The 25,448-nt window shown below is 35.1% G+C and overlaps 1 protein-coding gene across 1 annotated transcript; it reads left to right on the top strand.

The window, feature by feature from the left end:
* The first annotated feature begins 1,556 nt into the window (after nucleotides 1-1,556).
* Nucleotides 1,557-22,749, top strand: LOC134238460 (F-box-like/WD repeat-containing protein TBL1XR1). Its single transcript, XM_062720590.1, has 15 exons — nucleotides 1,557-1,850; nucleotides 2,443-2,558; nucleotides 7,137-7,282; nucleotides 8,943-9,099; nucleotides 11,561-11,693; nucleotides 12,843-12,984; nucleotides 14,842-14,905; nucleotides 18,480-18,577; nucleotides 18,915-18,975; nucleotides 19,135-19,256; nucleotides 19,740-19,814; nucleotides 20,001-20,128; nucleotides 20,582-20,747; nucleotides 21,088-21,189; nucleotides 21,514-22,749. Exons 2-15 carry the CDS (start codon nucleotides 2,501-2,503, stop codon nucleotides 21,538-21,540), a joined length of 1,479 nt encoding a protein of 492 aa, XP_062576574.1. The 5' UTR covers nucleotides 1,557-1,850; nucleotides 2,443-2,500; the 3' UTR covers nucleotides 21,541-22,749.
* Nucleotides 22,750-25,448: the final 2,699 nt, after the last annotated feature.

The raw sequence follows: 25,448 nt of genomic DNA on the forward strand, positions 1-25,448 counted from the left end.
CCTTGAACTTTGACCTTTTGACCTCAAAATCAATAGGGGTCTTCATTAGGCCACAGGGAGTTGTTATTTAAAATATCATTGCAAAATCTCAAAGGGTTCTCGAGATATCGTGTGGAAACGAAAGTGTTTTAACAGACAGAATTTGCTTATTTATGACCTTGATCTTTGACCTTTTGACCTCAAAATCAATAGGGGTCTTTTTTAGTCCATAGGGAATTGCTATGCTAAATTTCATTGCAAAAGCTCAAAGGGTTCTCGAGATATCGTGTGGAAACGAAAGCGTTACAGACAGACAGAAAGACGGACAGACGGACGGACGGACGGACGGACAGACGGACGGACGGACAAACCCAAATTAATATCCCCCACTTTTCAAGCGGGGGACAATATATCGGCAAACTTTAAAAAAGTGCCTCCAGGACCCCACCCTCCCCAGTTTCTTATGGCCATGGGGGATATTAAATACTCTTTTGTAACTGTTCTTCTGTTCTTTATAGAAAATGCAGAATTCATGAATTCAAATATACTTTTTTGATTTTATGTTTTTAGAGGAGGGTTGTTGTTTAACTTGATTATTTTCTGTCTCCCAGTTTGCACGAGTTATTCTCGACTGGTTTGACATGACAGACTACTCGTCCATCACCATGCAATTCAGACCATACTGCAAACTGACCGAATTACATGAATGGATGGCAACCATTCACCTAAAGCTACACCCAACGTGCATGATCATACATTTGGCAAGACACTTTTTCTTCAAAACACAGTTATAATAAATCATTTAGATATACGTTTTCGGTTAAAGTGAGTGGTATAATTCTATGAAATAATTTGCATGTAGTAAATCATAAACCTAGGTAATATTTACGATGTTGCCCTCTTGTTCGGTCTAAGGCTGCAATATGATTACAAATGTGACGAGTCCCCCGTCGTGGACCTCAAAAAATAACTATGTCAAATTGGAATGGTTGATTTTATAGGTGTCAAGGTAGAAAAGAGTTAGATATTTGATTACTTCGGTTGAATTTATCCAACTAAACTTTATGAAATATTCAAATTTCAACATACCTGTTGTATTATTATTCATACTTTCATTGAAATCCTAAATTCCATATTTATTTTAAAGCTTGTAACATTTTTTATCGCAGATACATCCCCTAAAGAGTGGAGCCGTCTCAGTAAACGTTTCACAAGTCTTTCTAGATAAAGGGGATAAGACAGCATAATTCTTAAAATGAATTAAACATATTGAGCAAAAAATATTATGTTTTGATATCCTGGACAAAAAATAATCTTCCTTACATTGTATTTATGAGAAAATGTCAAAACAACTTGTCTGACGTCATTTTTGCTACACAGGCGATTTCAGGGGACTTCTTTCGTGTATCGATGCGCATTAATACAGTGTGAAATCAATGAAAAACATGGCAAAGAAATGATATATAATTGGTGTTTAGTCTAATGCATCAATTAATAAATATATTTTTTTACGAATGTCATAATTGTGGAGGATAACCATACATGTAAAAGGCTGAAATATAGATGCGCGTAAAAAACATAGTGCACATTTATTATACCTTCCGCCATTGAACAGACAAGGAGGACGATCTGTCGGGGGGAATATACTGTGAAGAAAATTGGAACGCATGTGCAAATAACATTGTTTTCCTGAATCGGAGTATCCATAATTCGGATCTTTTGTGTTGATTTGTTTTGTAAAAGCTGTTTGTTTGAACGGATACGTTTTCTAACTACTATTTTGCTAATAGTTTCGATTAATGGTGTTGTTATAGTCTGTTTTATAGTTTTTCAATCGATTTTTTTAAAAATTGGATCCATAACTATATTTGGTAAGTTGGATTTTTGAATGAATGTTTTGAGAAAATTGAAGAATTTTAAATGTGATGTAATGCAATTGTGATGTATGCGCAATGTTTCTTAAAAATGAGATATTGTCACACATTTTATTTGTTCAGTGAATGTATTTTGATATTTGACGAAAGTCCTATAGTCCCGTACGCTTATAAAGTTTTCGTATTGGTTTGCTCGTTAATTCTTTTTTTGAGAAGGCGTTCATTTCTGGGTTTTCTTTATAGTGTGTTTTCGAAAGAGGGCTAAGCCAGCATTAATTAGAGTATAGTCTGTTTCCGTTACCCCAGTTCACGTGATGCTATAGTCTGTTCCTAGTTTCTGTAAAATTATTTTTGTATGCTTTACTTGTTGGGCATTCAAGCGTTGCAAGTCATTTAAATTTCTGCTGGTGTATTTGGTTTGCATATACTCAAGATAATTCAGCTTTCAGTTATGCCTGTCTCAAAATTGTGCAATCAATGAATAATAGCAAAGCCGATGAAATCAATATCATTATATTAACAATCAAAGAGCATTTATATTAAACATATTTGATCATGCATTTTTATTTTTTTTTCCTCTCTTTTTCAGACAGGCTGTGAAAACAGCCTTGTGCAATGAAAATTTTTGGCTTTTGAAACCCAGCATCATGAGTTTCACAAGTGATGAGGTCAACTTTTTGGTGTACAGATACCTACAGGAATCGGGTTTGTATTCATATTAAGACTTATCTGAAATAGGTCATATACTTCACCTGAGATCAGTATCAAAAGAATGGGCTAACAACTCGTATTAAATGTTACAGAGAACAAGAAGTGCATTGAAATTGTAAAATTCTTTGTTTGAATGGAATGTTTGAGCTTTCTTTAGAACATTGATTGTAATTTGTAAAATGATGACACACCTATTCCTGTAGAAAGGAAAATCAAGGATCAAATGGTTCATACGAATACTTGGAGAACAGTTATTACTTAAATATAATAACCAATCAAATTAACAATCGAGTAAAAGTGTGTTTGGCTGTTTGCCAGATGCATATGCTGTGGTGATGGTAAATTCAAAATTATGTGTACACATATTTGTTGTAAATACATGTTTTACAGAAGCAGGGTCTCTGACTTATAAAATCTCTGTTTCAGTGTAACTGATATTGCTAGTCACAGAGGTGTGGTGTTCTTAAGCACTATTGACTACAATGAATATTTCTTTCTCTTTTGTAAATAAATGGGTGTGTCATTATTTAGCAATTATATAGATTCCTTTAGATATCAATACCAAAAAATTAGAATTGGGGAAAGTGCTAAAAACTCAACCAGGAACTTTTAACACAAATATAGTGTAATACTGAACCATGGGACATTAAAAGTTTAATGAACAAATCGATGTCGGATGCTCCAAACAAAAAAAAAATGAATTCTTTCAAAACATAATTGTAACATGGTCTACAGATTTGGTCACATTTCACTGAAACAATTTGGCCGTCTGATTACCAGAGCCATGTAAAAAAAGTTTATGAAGTGCCTCTCCACCTACAGTTTTAATTTTCAGTTTTGATTAGGAAAAAATAAGCGTGACAAATGGAAGGAAAACTGAAAAGAGCGTTTCATAGTCTAGCTGCCAATTTTCTTGAATAGTTTATACAAAACCAGTAGAGCTACAGTCTCTTTAGAGACTAACACTTTCGGGGTGCAGGCTTGAAGCTAGCAGCTAAGGCTATACAGGTGTTTGTTTTTTCTAAAGTCTGGAATTGTTTTGATTTAACAGTGATGATTCATTAAGCATAGTCTAGTTAGATCCTGAATTAAATTAGCACATTTTAAATTTATAAATGAAAAAAAAAAATTACTTTTATTTTACAGAACATTTACATTTTATTCAAGTCACCCAAGTCTCTCATTTGTCAGCTGTTAATAACTTAATTGTTGTTTTTCTGTGTTTCTATGTAGTTATAGACTACATGTATTAATTTATCAATATTAGGAATATATTTATCATGAAGTGTTTTGGAGAAAGGAACTTAAGATAACTTTAGATAATTTAGACATCCCCCCCCCAGTGGACCAGTCCTAAGAGTGTGAATTATCTACTTGGTCATCTAAACGGCAAACTGCATTATAGCCAGCCAAAACTGGGACCCAGGTTCTAACCTATATAACCTAACCCGACTGTGACTGGGTGTGACTCACAGTCAGGTTACCGTTAGGTTATATAGGTTAGAACCTGTAATTATATATTCAAAATGTTAAATATTTAGAAATTTCGTAACCCCAAAGAGGCAAATCATTTGTGTAGTTATAATGAGCAATAAGTCCTTCACTAATGTAAGTTGTAATCTAGGACATGATTATTTAGTTGGAGGTATACAGTGGAGCCTCATTTATCAGGACGCTTTGGTTCCCAGTCAATTTGTCCGGATATTTGAAGCATCCGGATACCTGAATCACCAGTTAAACAAGACATAATAACATTTTGAAATTCGGTTCCGATGAAAAATGATTATTTAGATATGGAAGGTCCACTGTATATATTTTTTTTTTATCTCTGAGCACATTCCTCTTTTTTTTATGCCCTCCTTCAAAGAAGGGAGGACATATTGCTTTGCTGCTGTCCGTCAGTCGGTCAGTCCAACATCAGTTTCCATTCATTTTCTTCACAGAGGTTGCTCATATTGAAATGAAATTTGGTATACAGATTTATCAGAAGAATATCTAGGTCAAATGTCAATTATTTTATTGGTACAATCAGACCATTTTGGACAGTTATGCCCCTTGGACTTGGAAAAATTCTAATAATTTGCAGTTTCTGTCCATTTTCTTTGCAGTGGTTGCACTTATTGAAATGAAATTTGATGTACAGATTTAGCAGAAGAATATCTAGGTCAAGTTTTGTTTTGGGTACGATCAGGCCATTTTGGACAGAGTTATGCCCATTTGACTCAGAAAAATTCCAATTATTTGGGGGAAGGGGGCATAAGTGTTTTACAAACATCTCTTGTTTGATATACTGTATGTAATCTTAACTGTACGATTATACAATGCAAGTTGAGTTGTTTGTATGATGATGATGCTGTTAAAGAAATGAAGACAGAATTTGTGTTTACATACAGCTGTGTCAGTCTGTGTGCATGGTACAACTTAGCTTAGTCTTCTGTAATCGAAACCAAGACCTCTAGATCTAAGGTTAAGTCTCAGAAAAGTGGATCTAATATGAAACATGCATTACATCATTTAACATGTTTTTTTGTTGTTGTTGTTGTAAATCAATATAGATGTCTGTCTTTTGGAACATTTATTTGTTGATTATTAGGACATGTAGAAACATTGGAGGCTCACATTATTTACAAAAGAGAGGATGGCAGAATCCAAGTCTTATCTCAGGAATTATCCAAGATAAATATAACTAGCCCTGAAGGTGAGGGCCTGAGAATTATCCAAGATAAATATAACTAGCCCTGAAGGTGAGGGTCTGAGAATTATTCAAGATAAATATAACTAGCCCTGAAGGTGAGGGCCTGGGAATTATTCAAGATAAATATAACTAGCCCTGAAGGTGAGGGTCTGAGAATTATTCAAGATAAATATAACTAGCCCTGAAGGTGAGGGCCTGGGAATTATTCAAGATAAATATAACTAGCCCTGAAGGTGAGGGCCTGGGAATTATCCAAGATAAATATAACTAGCCCTGAAGGTGAGGGTCTGGGAATTATCCAAGATAAATATAACTAGCCCTGAAGGTGAGGGCCTGGGAATTATCCAAGATAAATATAACTAGCCCTGAAGATGAGGGTCATTGGAGAGACAAAACAAATCATTCTCAATTCAAAGATTATGACATGGGAGCAGGTCTAGGGAAACATTGTTGACAAAATCAAAGATAATAAAATTTATTTGGGCCATACAATTTTAGTAGAGCAAATTAAAGAATTGATGATGTACAGGTCATAGGTTGCTTGTGTGGTGCAGTGGTTAGGGAGCTGATCCGTACATTACAGGTTTGAATCCCTCTGTGATATGTGGAGACCCTTCAGATGAGCTGCAGTAAGTGCTGGCATGAGAAATGTCCCTCACTGCTCAAATGCCCTGAGTGTCAAGTATGTCTAAATTTACAGTCCTCCATCTACACGTGGGGGCAGCACAGTGTAAATGGGACATATTAAACAAACATACAGGCGGTTTACTGTCGGATTCTCAGGTGACTGTAAAGGACCGCGGGCCTCTACCAAGTTAGCTTCACTATGTTCATGCTCACCAATAAAAAAAAATCAATGGTTGTACAGTCTTCTAAATATAGCATTCACTCCTAGTTACTGAAATAAATAAACTCTAGGTTTACACAAATTAATAAATCCATAGAATTGATACAGAATTCATCCCCAAGATATGAAATTTTAAATTAATTATATTGATTTAATATCTCATTCTGAATATCTTACATATTTTTCATTGCTTGGTGTGACAGGAACTTTTAGAGCTCCAGATAAATAATGCCGGATCTGTATTCTACATTGATATTGGTAACGTACCAATGAAAGCTGATAGTTAATGAAGAACAGAATACAATGAGTAAATCACTGGGACACAGGGGAAGACAGAACACATTCCTCTGTCTGTAAACTTTCATAAAGATAAATGTGCATGATCAGTGAATTACAAGTTCATTGACCTCGGCTAATGCACTGCAGGAAACGCTCGTCATACGGAACATACAAGGCGCTGATATCGCAGCAGCTCAGGTTTAAAGTGGCCGTCTGTTGTCAGATCAAGTAACATTGAAATTAGGGAGCATGTTATATAAAAAAATATCCATTAATAATTTCTCTTCTTAGTGTTCTAGGAATAAATTATTGTAAAATGAAAGTGACAAAAAGTGTTTACATATTTTGAGGATTTATCATGTTTGTAGAAAGATTTAAAAAAAAAAATATGCCCCAGAAATGTTAAAAGATTTAAACAATATCAAAGTTCCATGAAAAAGTTTGCATTCATGCATGGGAACACTCAAACAAAGTTTCACGTCTTTAATAGATAGACGATAAAAACCTATTTATTTAGTAACTTTTTTTGGTCATTTTTGTAAATTATTTTTTATTTGTACGTTTTGTACACTCATTATGTGTAAAGTTTTATTTGTATAAGTTTTGATTTGTAGGTTTTGTACACTCGGCATACACATTTGTTCAGCTGTTAATTTTTGTTAATTGTAGGTTTTGCACACTGGCTTACATGTTTGGTCAGCTTTTTATTTTTAGGTTTTGATTCATCATTGTATATTTTTTTCATTTGTAGGTTTTGTACACTCAGCATACACGTTTGGAATAGAGAGTCACATCAGCCAGTCTAATATCAATGGGGCCCTAGTTCCTCCCGCTGCTCTTCTCAATATCATAATGAAAGGACTGCAATACACAGAGGCAGAAATCAGCATCGGCGAGGTATCAAATACACATGATAATAATATACAAACACCTTAAAAATTCAGAGCAAAATGAAAAGATTGACTGTGGCTATCCTGAATTTGCATTATATATTTCAAACACTGATATTGTATTTATGTTACAAGTCATGAATTAGTCTACAAATGGGTTAGCCAAAGACATGAAAAATTTAATTTATCTAAAGGTACTGTACAAGCTGAATTTTTAGCGAGGATTTAATTGTGGAATTATTAGCGAGGTCACTGAAATCGCTTAAATTGAATATCGATAAAAATTAATTGGATTTTATTTGTAATAGTTTATTCAGGGAACTTTTTAAAATTGCTTAATTTTTTACTCAGACTGTCTGTAACACAGTATTTGACCCTGCATTCTTATTTACAACCTTAAGTCATTATGTATAATAGGTAAAAGCACTGAAGATTTTTATTAACTCTGAGTTATATAGCTTAAAAATTCTTTTAAGGTCACATGGTCAGTATGAATGTTCATAGAAAATGATATCTGTCAAAGTAAAGCTTCTGGCATTTTATGTTCTAGAATTGCCATGCCCAAAGAGATTATTTATACTCGGAAAAAAGGGGGAATCGGGTTCGGTTAACGGTCTGTTTCAGTGATTAGATGTGAAAAATTTGATCTGGTAGCACCGAGAGTTCATGGAGATAAGACCTGCCCTGGAATACACATGAAAAAGTCCTGGTTAGATAACCTGGCGTGTTAGTCACCGATAAGAATTCAGTGGCAGCCCTTCACCTCTCTCCACCCAAACATAGCCTTATAAAATCAGACATAGCCTGCTTTATAAAATCAAACGTGATCACTGTGTCAGGCCTCTGTACTACTCACTGAGCTGTATGATGGCATTTCACGACAGAACTGAAATCAGATTAATTATTTGACCTTTGAAGGAAAATTTATGGGTCTAGGATGTCTTTGAGCAACTCTTTTTCAAGATTATTTTACGCACATATTGAAGTATTCAAGTTTTGCACAAGAATCAACTTTCTTTTGAAACAATCATAATGATTGATGTCCCAAAATGTCCCACATTTTACCATTAGCCGTGTTAGTAAACTTGTTTAAATCTGTCATCTTTTATCAAGTAAGTAGTCTTGTTATCTTTATTGGCCACAGTAAGTGTTTACGATATATGAAAAATGGAGAAAATGGAAAAAGGAGGCAAATTTTCCATTAATAAGTTTATATTGCATGCAAATTGTGAAGGGGTAATAAAACATATTCAACAATGTGTAAAATTGTTCCTCTTTCGAAATTTTATCTATGTACGCCATGCGTTTTACTAGACCTGCAATGCAATATTGACTGAATTTTAACTCAGTTTGAGCAATAACATAATTGTTTGTTCCTCAGTGATGCATGTACTTTTAAATTAGATGAATTAAGAAAATGTCTAATTAAAGATTTTAAGATGCATCCCTGCAAAATAAAAGGAAGTGGGGCCAGATTAAAAAATATTTTAAGGGATATGGCATGGTTATTAAAGTAAATGGGATAAACAACAGCACTCTAGAAATTGACAAAATGATTTCAATTACAACTTAATTTTGACAACTTAGAGTTTTAATTAAGAAAGAGAAGCACTTAACACAGTGCGCCTGGTGATAGGAAAGTTTGACAATGTTTGTAATTGTTGTAGGACGGTGCCCAGGCCAAGAACATTGAAGCCCTGACCCTGATTGATGCTGTGATGCCTGATGTGGTAGAGTCCAAAAAACAGGCGGCCCAACCGGCTCCAAAGATCAAGACAGAACCCGCCAGCACCAACGGGGAAGAGGCGGCACCTGCAGAAATAGGTAAATAAAGAGCAACTCACACAGAAATAGGTACATAATGCACATAACAAACAGTTATTGATGTGCATGCTATTGCATAAACAAAAATAGGTAATTTATGCACACTGAAATAGGTAATTAATGTGCACTCTAATGCACAAAAAAGAAATAGGTTAATAATACACACTCTATCGCACAAGCGAAATTAGGTCAAGGTCAAGATGTCAGATTTGGTGGTACCCAAGAAAAGGTCTTGTCGCAAGGAATATACCTGTAAAATATGAAGCCATAGCCCCACCCACTCAAAAGCTATGGGCAAGGTTAAAATTTTTGCAGACAAACAGACAGATGGACAAACAGGGCAAAAACTATATACCCTTAAAACTTGGTTTGTGGGGGTATAAAAATGATTTTAAAGGAAAACAATACAATTAAAAATACAGCAATATATTGCAATACCAAGTTTCTGGTTAGTACCCAGCCTTACATAAATGGAATAATTCATCTATAAGAACCTATACCTGTCAAGAGGACAAATGTACCCCTACCAGGCAAGGAAAACTAATTAACAGCATAAAGCACATCAGACTAGTCTAGATTTGAAAAGGGGGACAAATATGAAAAAAAGTATTACTTAAAGGATGCATTATAGTGACCTAATTGTCAAATGATCTGTACTGCTCTGCTCTTGTGAATATGTCTATGCAGGCCCATAAATCAGCCCACATAATGGCCACATGACTTTGTTATGCAAACATATAATCTTCACACTGAATGACACGCAGGAAAACCAAGCTCTTTATTGCAGTTTGTGCCTTGTGGGCTCTTTCTTTTTAATCAATCGAGGCAAGGTGAAGGTGACTTATTTGTGGTGTATTGATTTGCCAGCCTGGCATCTAACAAGTCATAATAAATCCATCCAGCCCTGCTCTGATAACATCTAACTGCCTGGGTCTGACTCATTCTCTGAGGGGACACAGCTAAAGATAATACTGGAGCAGTCCAATGTCGGGGATCTCAAATTTAATGAAAATGTTGACCTAGGCAGAAAAATTTGGAGATGTTGATTCAAAGGATAAACCAAGAAAGAAAAAAGATAAATACAAAGTTTAGAACAAATAAACTGTTAAAACAAGAGCAATGCACTGTAGGAGCATCTGTTGACCCCGGGTTAACCCCCTCCAGCAGGCTAGGCAATCTGTAATGTTGTATTTTAGAGGAGCCTCCTCTTGGCTGATCACTTCCTATTTTCAGGAGAGAGAGGCTTCTAAGAGGTTCTAGAATTTATGTTATTAAAGATCAGCATTGACGTCAGCGTTCAGACTCGTCCTTCACACAAAGAAAGGAAAATCAATATTGCTTGACCTAACACAGGCTTGTATTATACATGTCGTCAAAGATAAAAACAGCAAGAAATCAGATTGGCATGAGCAGGGTTAATATTTGTGTGTTTTCTATATTTCATCAGTCACACCAGGATGTCTCACTTGGAGTGTAGAAGGTGTGTTCAAGGGAATAACAAATTATCTATTTATCAAATTACAGATAATGCAATTGATAAGGTTGATGTGATCTGCCAGATATACTTGTAATCTCAACTTCGTGTTTTAAATCTTGCAAGAAAAAAACTGATATACTCTCAATTGCCATCATCTTCTCAGAATTGAACCTTTGACCCCGTTCTTTAAAAAATTCATAAATTCAGATCCATTTGGTTTTAAAATTATCTGTCGATCTCTGGTTTGGCTGTTATCCAGAAGGCAAAAAACGTGTGGCAAGGAATTACCCTACATTCCTGTGTGATCTGGAAAAACAACTTCCCGCTAGTAACACTTGATCTATTTTAATCATGCCTAAATATATACCATAAACATGAGAGAGTTCAATTGCACTGTGGTATTTCAGAATAATAGATTAAAGTTGGCAATTTTCCAACCTTTTTCTTCAGATGTGAAGCCTATTCCATGTTCTGTTTGGTAGGGGGGAGGTTAGGTTGAGTTGTTTCTGCTTGGAAGAGTCTATGTGAAAATCAGATATGGGGATGACAGGTTGTTGAACTGGTTGTGACACCTACACATGGGGCAGATTCTTCCAGCCAATAAATATAGTCTGTTTCAGAAATACTAGGGTTATTGAAACTTGCGAAAGATTGGTTGGGATATTATAGTCTGTTTCAAATCTTGTCCATCCTATACCTTTGTACTCTTATAGTCTTTTTCATAAAGGTACAAGCATAATCTTTTGTTCAAAGATCAAAAGGGGCATAACCGTTTCTGACTATTTCTTTTGTAATGTTGACTTCTCATGTGAAAAAATTCTGATAATGAAAAGAGAATTTTAAAAAAAATTGTTTATTTAAATAGATATTATTTTTAGTCAATCACAAACACCTTTTTTTTAATAATGAAAAGATGATTTTAAAAAACTTGTTAATCAAAAAGATATTATTTTTAGCCAATCACAAAACACTTTTTTTTTGTAGCCAATCACACAGATTCAATGGAAGTGGATGGTGGTCAGGAAATTCCTACAAACAAAGCTACCGTTCTGCGAGGGCACGAGTCAGAGGTTTTCATCTGTGCATGGAATCCCACCAACGATTTACTGGCCTCAGGGTATGCATTCATCACAGCCAGGCCCCGGGGCAATAAAACTCAGACCAGCTCTTTTCTTTTATTTCTGTCTTGCTTTTCCGCTATAGATATTACTTTTGTTAAAGTGAGACCGAGATCAAAATTGAGCTTGTCTAAGTTTTCTGGCCCCGGAGCCTGATGAACAGAGAAATGTAAACAAAGACTGTATTTAAATTGCCAGCTTGATTTTTTCCCTCAAAATGATTATTATTATAAAATTTTATAAAATTTGTATAGTGCTAAATATAATTAAAATTACTCTAAAGTGCTTTACATTAAAATTAAAGATAAAAATATACAATAATTAGAACATAATTAACAATCTAAAATTAAACATATAGTTATAAAAAATAATGATAACTATTATAAAAATTATCTAAAAATTAGCTCCTAAAATCATGAAAGTAGGTACAACGATGTACATTATTAAATGGGGATAAATAGCCACAAATCATAAAATAGTATTACAAAATAAAGTCCATAAAGTGTGCTTAAACATTTCAATAATATTTATATGTCAATGATGAAAAGCCATTTTAAAGAGATGAGTCTTTAAACACATTTTAAAACTGTTAAGATTTTGTTCATGTCTCATAAGAGTGCAGCTGCGCTAACATCAAAACGACGATTTCCATATGACTTGGTTCGAGCACAAGGTTGAACTAAACACCTGGAATTCTCTGAACGCAATGATCTCACAGGGAAATATAAATTATCAAGGTCTTTTATATATGACAGTGACATGATGACAAAATGATGATAAAAAATATTATTTTAGCTCACATGGGACAAAGGTTCAATGGAGCTTTTCTGATCAAATTTGTCCATTGTTTCTCAGTGTTACTGTCAGTACTAACTTTTTTCTTGTCCATTGTCTCTCTTATTGTCATAAACTTTTCTCTTTTTTCACATTTTCTCATTTCATCTTTTCTCCTGAACTTTTGTGCCAATTTCAGCCAAACTTGACAAAGAATCAGGAATCATTTTTTTGAATTACTTTCTGTAATATCCATTACTTTATGAGAAAAGAATGTTTAGCAAGTCAAGAAAAACATGAAATGCAGGTCTTGGTATGTATGGTAATGTAACATTTTAGGAAAACCTGTGTAATTTTTCTTTGATTTGTAACAGGTCTGGAGATTCTACTGCCAGAATTTGGAACATGAATGACAACAGTTGTTACAGTGCCAATCAATTAGTTCTCAGACACTGCATCCAGAAAGGAGGCACTGAGGTTCCCAGCAACAAGGACGTCACATCCCTAGACTGGAATGTAAGTATACATCAGTTAGTCCTCAGACAAGAAAGGAGGGGGGGGGGGGGGGTTCTCAGACACTGCATACAGAAAGGAGGGGGGGGGGGGGATACAACATTTAGTCCTCAGACAAGAAAGGAGGATGGGGGATACATCATATAGTCCTCAGACACGTCATACAGAAAGGAGGGGGCGGGGGGATACACCAGTTAGTTCTCAGACACTTCATACAGAAAGGAGGGGGGCGGGGGGATACACCAGTTAGTTCTCAGACACTGTATACAGAAAGGAGGGGGGCGGGGGGATACACCAGTTAGTTCTCAGACACTGTATACAGAAAGGAGGGGGGCGGGGGGATACACCAGTTCTCAGACACTTATACAGAAAGGAGGGGGGCGGGGGGATACACCAGTTAGTTCTCAGACACTTCATACAGAAAGGAGGGGGCGGGGGGATACACCAGTTAGTTCTCAGACACTGTATACAGAAAGGAGGGGGCGGGGGGATACACCAGTTAGTTCTCAGACACTTCATACAGAAAGGAGGGGGGCGGGGGGATACACCAGTTAGTTCTCAGACACTTCATACAGAAAGGAGGGGGCGGGGGGATACACCACTTAGTTCTCAGACACTGTATACAGAAAGGAGGGGGGCGGGGGGAGTTCTCAGACACTTCATACAGAAAGGAGGGGGGCGGGGGGGATACACCAGTTAGTTCTCACACTGTATACAGAAAGGGGGCACTGAGGTTCCCAGCAAGATAGACTTCATATCTCTGGAATGATATGTAAGTACATGTACCGGTACTCTAGATTACCTTTTCTGCATTATTTTATGCTATTTACGCAGCACCAAACTTGCATAAGAAATTTGACACAAAGGATATTGTTTCATTTTATTCCTGCAGATTAAAAAGAAATAGTGATTTTACAGAAATATAAACCTTTGGAAAAAAGTACATTAACAGTATAAATAGAAGGTCTGTAGTAAGAGTACACAAAGTCCACACAATGGTGTGGTCGAGGATTAGTACCCACGTAGATTAAGGGTGTGTTTAGTGGCATACAGAGGTCAGACTTACATATTATCAGGTGCTCCTTATTGATGCTGTGATGTAGGGTGGGTAAATATAAGGAGATTAGAAGTAATAAGATAAAAATTGATTTTCTTGATGCAATCATGCCCCCCCTAATAAAAACCCTTAATGAATCAAACCAGTAATTTTTTTTCATATTAGTTGATATTTTAGAGGTATTTCTACTTGTAATGATCAATTACTAATCTGATATCTTTTAATTTCATATGGTTGACTCATTTTGTTATTGTTTTCTTGATAAAAATAAAACTTCTCTGAACACTTTCCTTATGTCAGTGTCATATGATACATAACAAGCTCAGCTGAGGCAGAGTTCAGCTTTATGTTAAAGTAACTTTTATATGTAAGGGCTTTCATTCGTTATTCAAATGTCAGAAAGAGAAATTTGACCAAGGTACATGTAAGCATTGTTGGGTAAGAGGTATTAGTTCCTCCTATGGAGTAGTTTGCTTGCAAAATAAGATACAACTTCAATACTTTCAAAAACATGTCTTATTAAGAAATACCAACAGCTTTGCATGTACACTCTATGTAAAAATTAATTTTGATACTAAGTTAAAGAGTGTGTGAATTATTAATCTTTGTCAGGGAAGAAAAATCCAGGGTTACCAACAACTTGTCAATCATGTTATGTCTTTCATTGATTTTATTTGATGTTAAGCTTAAGAATGTGTGAATTATATAGTACTGTAATTCTAAGTCTCAGTGTGGGTCTCTATTAAAGTATTAAACATGTGTTTCTTTGGAAACAGATTGATATTTCATTAAATGTTTTACAGTGTGAAGGCACGTTATTGGCTACAGGGTCGTATGATGGCTATGCCAGGATCTGGAGTACAGAGGGTATGTAATAGCTTGTAAATACCTTGGCATTTTACATAATTATCACATCTGTGTCTTACATAATTAATTAGTTATCACATTAATTCTACAATTAACACGTAGAGAGCAGCTATCACGTTAACATCACATATATAAAAAGTGATAATAAAGGGCGTTCTTCTGGTATTTCCTTTAAATTCCTTATGTAGATGTTAATTACACAAAGATATTTAAAGTACCGGTACATGTAAGGCTACATAAAATTGAAAATCTGGTTCTCAGGCCCGTGCGCATCCGTTTTGAGGTAGCCGCATCGCTAATTTTATTGTATTTTTGATAAAATAAAAAGTCGGTATTGCGGAGACCAATCTGGAAAAGAAAGTTCCATCCTCACTGTTTTTGTAGTTTAGTACATGTACTCAAATACATGTATCACTTCGGGTAGCCGTTTGCAATGAGATTTTGGCTATTTCGTTTGAAAATACATTCGAAGACCAGAGTTCTTGAAATATTTTGGTCCTGTCGGCAAAACCGATAAAAACGACCAAGGACCGATAATTTTGCATTCTATGTCAGTCCAAATGACCGGTAAGTGTTGACAGAGGAACGTCGTCAATCCGACCAAATTTTGTACAAATTCCCCATAATTGAGCGATTGTAATGTTTCAGACGCTTTTCTGTTTTCTTGTAATGGCTTCTTCAACGAACACAAGTTCAAAACTATGATTGGTCAACTAGTTTGTTGACGGAGCTGAGGTAAGCCAGGTGAGAAAATCGAACTAGATTAAAAACTTGTGAAGAAAATGGACCCCACAAGAATGTAATGAAAGTTGTTATACAACGATCAAATCGACATGAAGTGTGCAGTGTTTATTGACACTGGGTACACACTGTATTGATAATAAAATTCAAATAAAGTTTTCATCTTTTTATTGAATTTTTTGGACTGATAGAAATTTATCTGGACTGACAAACTTCGCATGGCAGTCAGTCCAAATGACTGACAGCGAAAAAAAAGATTTCAAGAACTGTGGAAGACATTGCCTACGATGTTTACATGCTGATAAGCAATGGTGAAGCAAACCTTTTGATCAGACATGGAAAGTATATCTGTGATTAAAAACAATTATCTTTATTTTAAAGAAAATTCGAAAATTAAAATTAAAAAAATACCTCCCTCATCTACTTTATTGCCTGGCCAATAAAATGATAAATAAAATGCCTCCCTCCCGCATCTGTTTTGGAGAAAATTGGCCTGAGAACCAGAAAATTAAATTTAGATAGCCTAAATTCATTGATTTGATCCATGGTCATGCTTTAAAAAAAATTGCATTGTTCAGGGTTTTTTTAGCTCTACTGGTCAAAGACCAGAAGAGCTTATGCGATAGTAATGCGTCCGGCATCCGTCCGTCTGTCCGTCTGTCTGTCTGTCTGTCTGTAAACAATTTTTCAAAATGCTACTCCTCCTACAGTTTTGGTTTGATTTTAATATAACTTGGCACACAAGTAGACTACACTAAGATACATAATTCTGTGTATCAGTTTTTGATTTCGATGAACAGTTTTGCCGTTGTTACTAAAAATAGAAATTTCTGTGAAATTCTTTCAAAATGCTACTCCTCCTACAGTTTTGGTTTGATTTTAATATAACTTGGCACACAAGTAGACTGCACTAAGATACATAATTTTGTTTATCGGTTTTTAATTTCGATGAACGGTTTTGCAGTTGTTACTAAAAATAGAAATTTCTGTGAAATTCTTTCAAAATGCTACTCCTACAGTTTTGGTTTGATTTTAATATTACTTATCACACAAGTAGACTACACTAAGATACATAATTCTGTGTATCGGTTTTTGATTTCACTGAACGGTTTTGCCGATGTTACTAAAAATAGAAATTTCTGTGAAATTCTTTCAAAATGCTACTCCTCCTACAGTTTTGGTTTGATTTTAATATTACTTGGCACACAAGTAGACTACACTTAGATACATAATTCTGTGTATCGGTTTTTGATTTCGATGAACGGTTTTGCCTTTGTTACTAAAAATAGAAATTTCTGTGAAATTCTTTCAAAATGCTACTCCTCCTACAGTTTTGGTCTAATTTCAATATAACTTTGCACACAAGTAGACTACACTAAGATACATAATTATGTATATCGGTTTTTGATTTCGATGAACGGTTTTGATGTTGTTACTAAAAATAGAAATTTCTGTGAAATTCTTTCAAAATGTTATGTCACCTACATTTTTGGCCTGATTTCAATATAACTTGGCCATCAAGTAGACTAAACTAAGATACACAATTCTGTGTATCGGTTTCTGACTGATGAACATTATTGCCTTGGTTACTAAAAATAGAAATTTCTGTTAATACTCTCAAAATGCTACTCCAATTACAGTAGTTTTAGTCTGATAATAATATATAATGTGGCATGCTAGTAGACTTCACTAAGAACATAGAGAGACTTAATCAAGGATCATTATTCCAACTGCTTAAGTACTTTACTCTTCCTTTGCTATAAGTACAAACCAGTAGAGCTTCAGTCTCGACAGAGACTTCTGGTTTAATTAATTTTACTTAAAGCTTTAAGATAGTCCGTAATCTGTCTTTTGTATGTTTTTCTGGAAATAATTTTGTAAAATCTTATACTACTTCTACTTTAAGTCCAAATCTGATAAAACTACACACAAAAAGAGACATAATAAAGACGTGGGTTTCTTTGAGTTACTTAATAAGGAGAAACAGTGTTACCAAGGTTACTCAGAATAATGTGGGTTTCTTTTATATTCCTTGTATGGTTATCTTGTGCCTTCTATGATAGTATGAACATATTAGGCCATGCAAAGTTAATTCCTTGGTTCTCAGGCCTTTTTTCAAGAAATTTGATGAGAGAGGGAGGCATTTTTTTTTTCTTTTTTATTGCCCCCAAAACATGATGAGGCAGCTTTTTACATTGTACAAAACCTCAAAAAATGATGAGGGAGGTGATTTGGTGTTTATATTTTATTGATTTAGCAATAAAAAGGGTCAATGAGGCACCCTTGGAAGAGATGAGGGAGGGCCTGAGAACCAAGAAATTAATTTTTTTTTTTTGCCTTAAATATATTGTTGAAAGATGGAAAAAAAATTCTTTTAGTGAATAATGATGCCATTGAGATTTCTAAAAGTAGAATAATTTAGGAAAACCTTTCAAAGTGTTTTTCCTGACTCTGTTTTGAACTAATTTTATTAAATTCAACAGACACACACACAACATAAACACAATGCTGTTATCACTAAAAATAGAAGAATCCACAAGGAATAGTTTATTGAACTTTAAAAAACAAAAATAAATGCCACAGATATTTTCAGAAATATGCAAAAGGACTTCTGTGATATTTTTTTCAATGCTGGTATATACTTTGGTAAATAAAATGATGTGTATAATTTGTAATTTCTGTGTTACAGGCAGGTTAGTGAACACACTGGGGCAACACAAAGGACCAATATTTGTATAATTTGTAATTTCTGTGTTACAGGCAGGTTAGTGAACACACTGGGGCAACACAAAGGATCAATATTTGTGTATAATTTGTAATTTCTGTGTTACAGGCAGGTTAGTGAACACACTGGGGCAACACAAAGGACCAATATTTGCCCTCAAATGGAACAAGAGAGGGAATTATATTCTGAGTGCAGGGGTGGACAAGGTAGTGTACCATCTGTAAAATTAAATAAAAAAAAAAACAGTTCACACACAGGGGTGGACAAGGTACTAAACCATCTGTAGAATTAAAAGATAAACTGCTCATACACAGTATTTTATATCAAGACTTCTTTAATGTGTTGCTGTTTTGATATTAGTGTTTACCAATCAATTAAAATGTAAAAGAAGTATTAACTAGTATTCAAATGAGATTAGAAAATGAATGAACATCTTAATACACATTGCTTTTGCCTCGGAAAGATCACATACTATTGATTTGAATCACATGTACATGTACATGGCTCTGATTGGCTCATCATATTGATTTTTTTTTTTTTCAGACTACGATAATATGGGATGCCAGCTCTGGAAACTGTACACAACAATTCGCATTTCACTCAGGTGAGCACTCCTTATCACCAGGAAGTATATCAGATATAAGTATCATACAGTCATACTTGTAAGTAAAGTAAAATTTAGATGTAGGTCATGGATATGAATTAACGATGTTGTTTTGTATGTATGTCATGGATATATAAAATAGCGATGTTTGTTTTGTAGCTCCGGCGTTGGACGTGGACTGGCAGAGTAACGCTACGTTTGCCTCGTGTTCCACGGATCAGTGTATCCACGTGTGTCGACTCGGCATGGAGCGCCCAATGAAAACATTCCAAGGACATACCGTACGTAGATATTTATCTTGTATAATTATTACGTATTTTTAGTAGTAGTTATAATGTTCAGGGTCTACTTTTCTTCTGTATGAAAAAAAATTGAGGGAAATATAGTATACACATAGGGATACAACCTGGGGTAAATCCCTTGATTTATAATTTCTTCTTTGTTTTCATGAAATCATAGCCTTCTGTTTTTATATATACATACATCATCTATTGATATCAGTAGTGATAATGTGTCTACAAACACATAATTCATTATCTCAGTACTAAAGTTATCTACAGTATATTGTTTATATTGTCTTACAGAATGATTCATTATCTCAGTACTAAAGTTAGCTACAGTACATCGTTTATATTGTCTTACAGAATGATTCATTATCTCAGTACTAAAGTTAGCTACAGTACATCATTTATATTGTCTTACAGAATGATTCATTATCTCAGTACTAAAGTTAGCTACAGTTTATTGTTTATATTGTCTTACAGAATGAGGTCAATGCCATCAAATGGGATCCTCAAGGACAACTTCTGGCCTCGTGTTCAGATGATATGACTTTAAAAGTAAGCAATTACTGATTCTGTTATCTTGCTCTCAGCTCTTTATCCTCTCTCTCTCTCTCTCTCTCTGAAATGGATTTGAAGATCAATGTTGGTTTTCTTTATAATTTACTATGAATATGTATGTATGTATAACTACGCTATAAAATGACACCAATCTGTGGCCTAACCTGGTTGTTACATGTTTAGATTTGGAGTATGAGGCAGGATCCGTGTGTACACGACTTACAGGCTCACAGTAAAGAAATATACACAATTAAATGGAGTCCCACTGGTCCAGGCACAAACAACCCTAATGTGCCTCTCATACTGTCCAGGTAAACCCTTAATGTACCTCTTATATTCTCAAGGTAACCCTTAATGTACCTCTCATATTGTCTAGGGAACATCTTGTGTATCTCATGTCATCTTACATGCAGGAATTTTGGAATGAATTACTGTAAAAAAAAATTTTTTAAAAATCGATATTTCTGGCGGATCAGTGTTCATGGATTTGGGGGTCACCCGTATCCATGAATTTACATCCCCACAGACAATTATTTTGTCAGCATATTTATTCAATTTCATTTCGGGTAAGATGAATGGCAAAAGAGTTTTTTAAAAATATTATTTTAATTTCACTTTTGGTGATTTCTTTTGGAGATTATGATCCATGGCTCTGAGTTTTCATAAACATTGATTCTCTTACGATAAGTTTTGCCTGTATTTCATGGACATATCCAATATGAGAAATAACTTGCATTGTAACGCTGTATTTTGTTCTTTTCCAGCGCGTCTTTTGACTCGACAGTCAGGTTATGGGAGGTGGAGCAGGGAAGGTGTCTACACACACTAACGAAGCATCAGGAGCCGGTGTACAGCGTAGCCTTCAGTCCCGACGGGAAATACCTCGCCAGCGGATCCTTCGACAAGTGTGTTCACATCTGGAATGTACAGGTAACACTAACAAATATAAATCTTCAAAATTGTGTTATAATTTATGTTATACTTGTTTGAATTTGATTGGTTTCATATCACAATGGTATTACACTCAGTGGAAGTTCAATTTCATAGATGTAAAGTAGCAAGGAGAGTTCACACTTTTTCAGCTCTTCTTTACTTAGTTGTGGGGTTAAACATTACACATGGAATAAAAACTGGTACTTCTCACTAAACATCAGATCTTAGACACGTCAAAGAATTAAGCTTGTTTTCTATAATTTACATTTAAGTACATTCTGTATGTCTAGTTGTAAAATTGATTTGCCCTGTGTGATGTCTGTAATTTTGTTAACAGAGCGGTCAGTTGGTACACAGTTATAAAGGGACGGGAGGGATATTTGAGGTGTGTTGGAATCACCGTGGAGACAAAGTGGGAGCCAGCGCATCAGATGGATCTGTAAGTTGTTACCATAGATACTGAAAAAAAAGGAATTTTTACTTCATTGTCTAATTATGATACACTTATGTGCTTGGAAAATCTCTAGTGTTGCCGAAAAATCTTATGAAAACAATTTTTGTAAAGTCACAGACTCGCCTATATTTTTGTGGTTTATGGTTTCATGGGGAGTAGATTTTGTAGATGAAGATTAGTAAGATATGTGAAAAATTACATAGCATAAATCTACAGCTCTCTTTTTATCTTGAAAATGACAAAAAATGAACCAACATAAATGTTATGATGTCACAGTAAATTGAATGAGAATTTTGTTTCTTGTTTCAGGTGTTTGTTCTGGACTTGCGGAAATGATGCTCCCAGTCCCCGTCAGACTTGAGTTAAATATTGTTTGTCTGTGATACGTGTTGATGGTGTGCAGTCAATGAGCCATATTGTCCTGCCCCGGGAAGGTCAGCCTCGGGAGCCGCGGCACTTACAGGCCCCGCCCACATCATCACAGGCCCCGCCCATATCATCACAGGCCCCTCCCCCTAGCGGTGACGTTCACCTGCTGTCCAGATTCTATATTGTCCCAGTCAGACCAACAGAGGGGATGATTGCGTTAGGGAATAACAAATTGTTCAGTTTATTTTATGTGTGTAAATATACTAATAGGTTTATATTAGTTTTCATTGAAGAAGACATTGTTAATGTAATGATCTCAGGTGTGTGTGTGTGTGTTTGTTGGTGTAGATGTCAAGATTTGAATGTTGTCATCTTTCCAAGTTCTCTAAGAAAGTGCTATTTTTTATTTAATGTATGAAAATCTATTAAAAAAATATTTTTAACGTTAGATTTTTTTGTTTCTATTTTTTTCTTAAAATCATTGACCCGTAACAATAAAATGTCACACTGTCTGTATTAGAATTTTTGTTGTAAAATTTAGACTACAACCATTTTATATCTGTATGGTTTTGATTCAGGAAATTTTGTTTATATCTTTTCCCTACTTTTAACATTGTGAAGTAACAGTAAGATGTACAGACATGTTTGGTTCCAGTCCACTCATTTCATGCGATCGTTAGGTTTTTAATAAGATGGCAGCTATGTCATTATCTCTATGTAGTTCTGTTAACTCATCCCTTGTACCAAGAGTACCATTCAAAATATCACAGGAAGATAATATTTATTCTTACTTGTATTACAACAGAATAAGTTTTACTACTTCTGAAGCCACTGTATCACATTTATATTAAATGGTGAATTCAAGCATATTAAGTTGTGCAATTGATGAAAGAAATGTTATATTTCATACAGTTTATCTTAATATGTAAACAAAAGGAAGTCGGCTATGAATATTGCTTTATAAAACTGAGACTATAATTTAGGATTAAGTAGCCTCTGTTTGTTAATCTGTGCCAAGCTTCTGTTACGGTCTGTAGACATTAGTATTTAATTAATACAAACTCGCGGAGACCCTGACAAGGGTGATCACTCTGTACCAGGGTCTTGTTTTGGTAGATCACGTATGTACTAGGGTGTTTCAATTGTCAAATACAGAGACATTGTCAATATTTTTAATGGCTTGTTTTTCATTTTAGGAGTTATTATTAAGTTTCCTATTGGGCCCAGAGTGATGAATATAGAAGAAAGACTCTTGTTTCAAAACCTTTATTTAATTGATTATCATATAATTACACTTGTTGAAAAAACAACAAATAGAATATTTTAAGGACTGACGAAAAGTTTGAGATGTCATAAGAGACTTGGAAAATATCTAGCAGACTTCCAAAATTTTGAATTGAGTTGCATTTTTCTTCATGATTGAAGAACAAGAAGTTGGCTTCTGTCACAATGACATGATAAAAATGATTTGTGGATATATGATTGAAGTGACATTGTCAAAAGGATATGATTGCACTTGCCAAATGCAAAATGATATGAATGTTCAAATGTATAAAAAAAAAAAAAAAAAAAGAAGTCCAAAATGAATCAGGTCTTATGCCACATCATGAACAGAAGATCATCCTTACCGTATTGTTTTTGGAAAGCGTTTTTTTTTTAATCCAAGGATGTATTAAGGTGGCAAGTTTACCTGAAAATGGCCAAATGGTTTTGGAGAAGTTTAAAATTGAAAATTTCATCTTTAAACTGAACAGGACGGAGAAAAAATTGAGATAATGGACAATGAAACATATGGAGATACGAACAGTATTCAAGGTTAAAAGTCCATAAAACAATACAAAATAGGAGCAGAGCAAACACTGACTTCCAAAACATTTGAGGTGGGATCAGGTGCCATGGGGGAGTGAGCATCCCCTGCTGATTGGTCACACCCGCCATCTGCTCCTTGTTATTACCAGGAAATAGTGGAAAAATCTGTCATCAATTCAGTGTATAAATAATGGACTAACAATTAGTATGAAAAATGTCGGTCAGCATTTGACTTAATGATAAATTGTATTTGCTGACAAGGTCATTGTATCGACCAAAGAACTTACGAAATGATGACTTTAAACAGGTCAGGACCACCACCTTATATGGAAGGCAATTTTCAACACGTGACGATGTCTTCGTCACACCCGTTCTCCAATCAATTGAAAGAGTCCCAAAGCATGACACTCTACTTTGTGTTTACGATTCAATGGCGACACATGGTTTTCGTCGGTTTACTTCACAATATTTAACTCATCACCGGAAAAACTGTAGAGCTTCTTGATCACTTTATAAGACCGAAATTGAAAGATTATATTCTAACGGCATTGTTCAATGCTCACATTTAATATTGGAGTTGTTTTAGTTGTTTTAGATGATTAATAGTTGCTTCGAATACCATACAAATGCTTTGATGTTTGCATGTACATAAAACTCTTTCTGATAATATTGAGGGGTTAAATAGTAATTGCACATCTTCTCCAGTTGTCTAAAACCAAGGACCTATATACTACTTGCTAAAACTATGTACACCTATAGGACATGAAAAACAAGAGGCCCATGGGCCACATCGCTCACCTGAGAAGCTTTGACCATTCTGTTCTTTACCAGATTTCCCCCTTGTTATACATAATGCATCCCCACCCTACCCACTGATCATAATTTAGACATTTTGAAATCTACACTACCCCATGATTCTTCCATGGGCACATATGTTTCAGCTTTTTTGGCCAAGTGGTTCTTGAGAAGAAGATTTTCAAAGATTTTTCCTATATATTTCTATATAAAAATTTGATACGTGGGCTCCCCCGGGGGTCATCATGAACAAAGAATCTACATTTTGCTTCCACATAAGTTTCAGCTTTTCTGGCCCAGTGGTTCTTAGAAGAAGATCAAAGATTTCTCCTATATATTTCTATATAAAACTTTGATTTCCCGTTGTATTTCCCCCGGGGGTCATGATGTGAACAATTTAGAATCTACACTATACCAGGATGCTTCCACATAAGACTTTTCTGGCCCAGTGGTTCTTGAGAAGAAGATTTTCAAAGATTTTTCCTATATATTTCTATATAAAACTTTGATTCCCCATCCCCCGGGGGTCACAATTGAATCTACACTATACCAGGATGCTTACACACACAGTGGTTCTTGAGAAGAAGATTTTCAAAGATTTTTCCTATATATTTCTATATAAAACTTTGATTCCCCATCGTGGCCCCGCCCTTCCCCCGGGGGTCATGATGTGAACAATTTAGAATCTACACTATACCAGGATGCTTACACATAAGTTTCAGCTTTTCTGGCCCAGTGGTTTTTGAGAAGAAGATTTTCAAAGATTTTTCCTATATATTTCTATATAAAACTTTGATTCCCCATCGTGGCCCCGCCCTTCCCCCGGGGGTCATGATGTGAACAATTTAGAATCTACTCTATATCAGGATGCTTCCACATAAGTTTCAGCTTTTCTGGCCCAGTGGTTCTTGAGAAGAAGATTTTCAAAGATTTTTCCTATATATTTCTATATAAAACTTTGATTTCCCGTTGTGGCCCCGCCCTTCCCCCAGGCGTCATGATGTGAACAATTTAGAATCTACACTATACCAGGATGCTTCCACATAAGTTTCAGCTTTTCTGGCCCAGTGGTTTTTGAGAAGAAGATTTTCAAAGATTTTTCCTATATATTTCTATATAAAACTTTGATTCCCCATTGTGGCCCCGCCCTTCCCCCGGGGGTCATGATTTGAACAATTTAGAATCTACACTACTCCAAGATGCTTCCACATAAGATTCAGCTTTACTGGCCCAGTGGTTCTTGAGAAGAAGATTTTTTAATGACCCAACCC

The sequence above is a fragment of the Saccostrea cucullata genome, unplaced genomic scaffold (genome assembly GCF_032062105.1).
Source record: "Saccostrea cucullata isolate Sc308-1 unplaced genomic scaffold, CSIRO_AGI_Scuc_v1 ctg279, whole genome shotgun sequence".
NCBI lineage: Eukaryota > Metazoa > Mollusca > Bivalvia > Ostreida > Ostreidae > Saccostrea > Saccostrea cuccullata.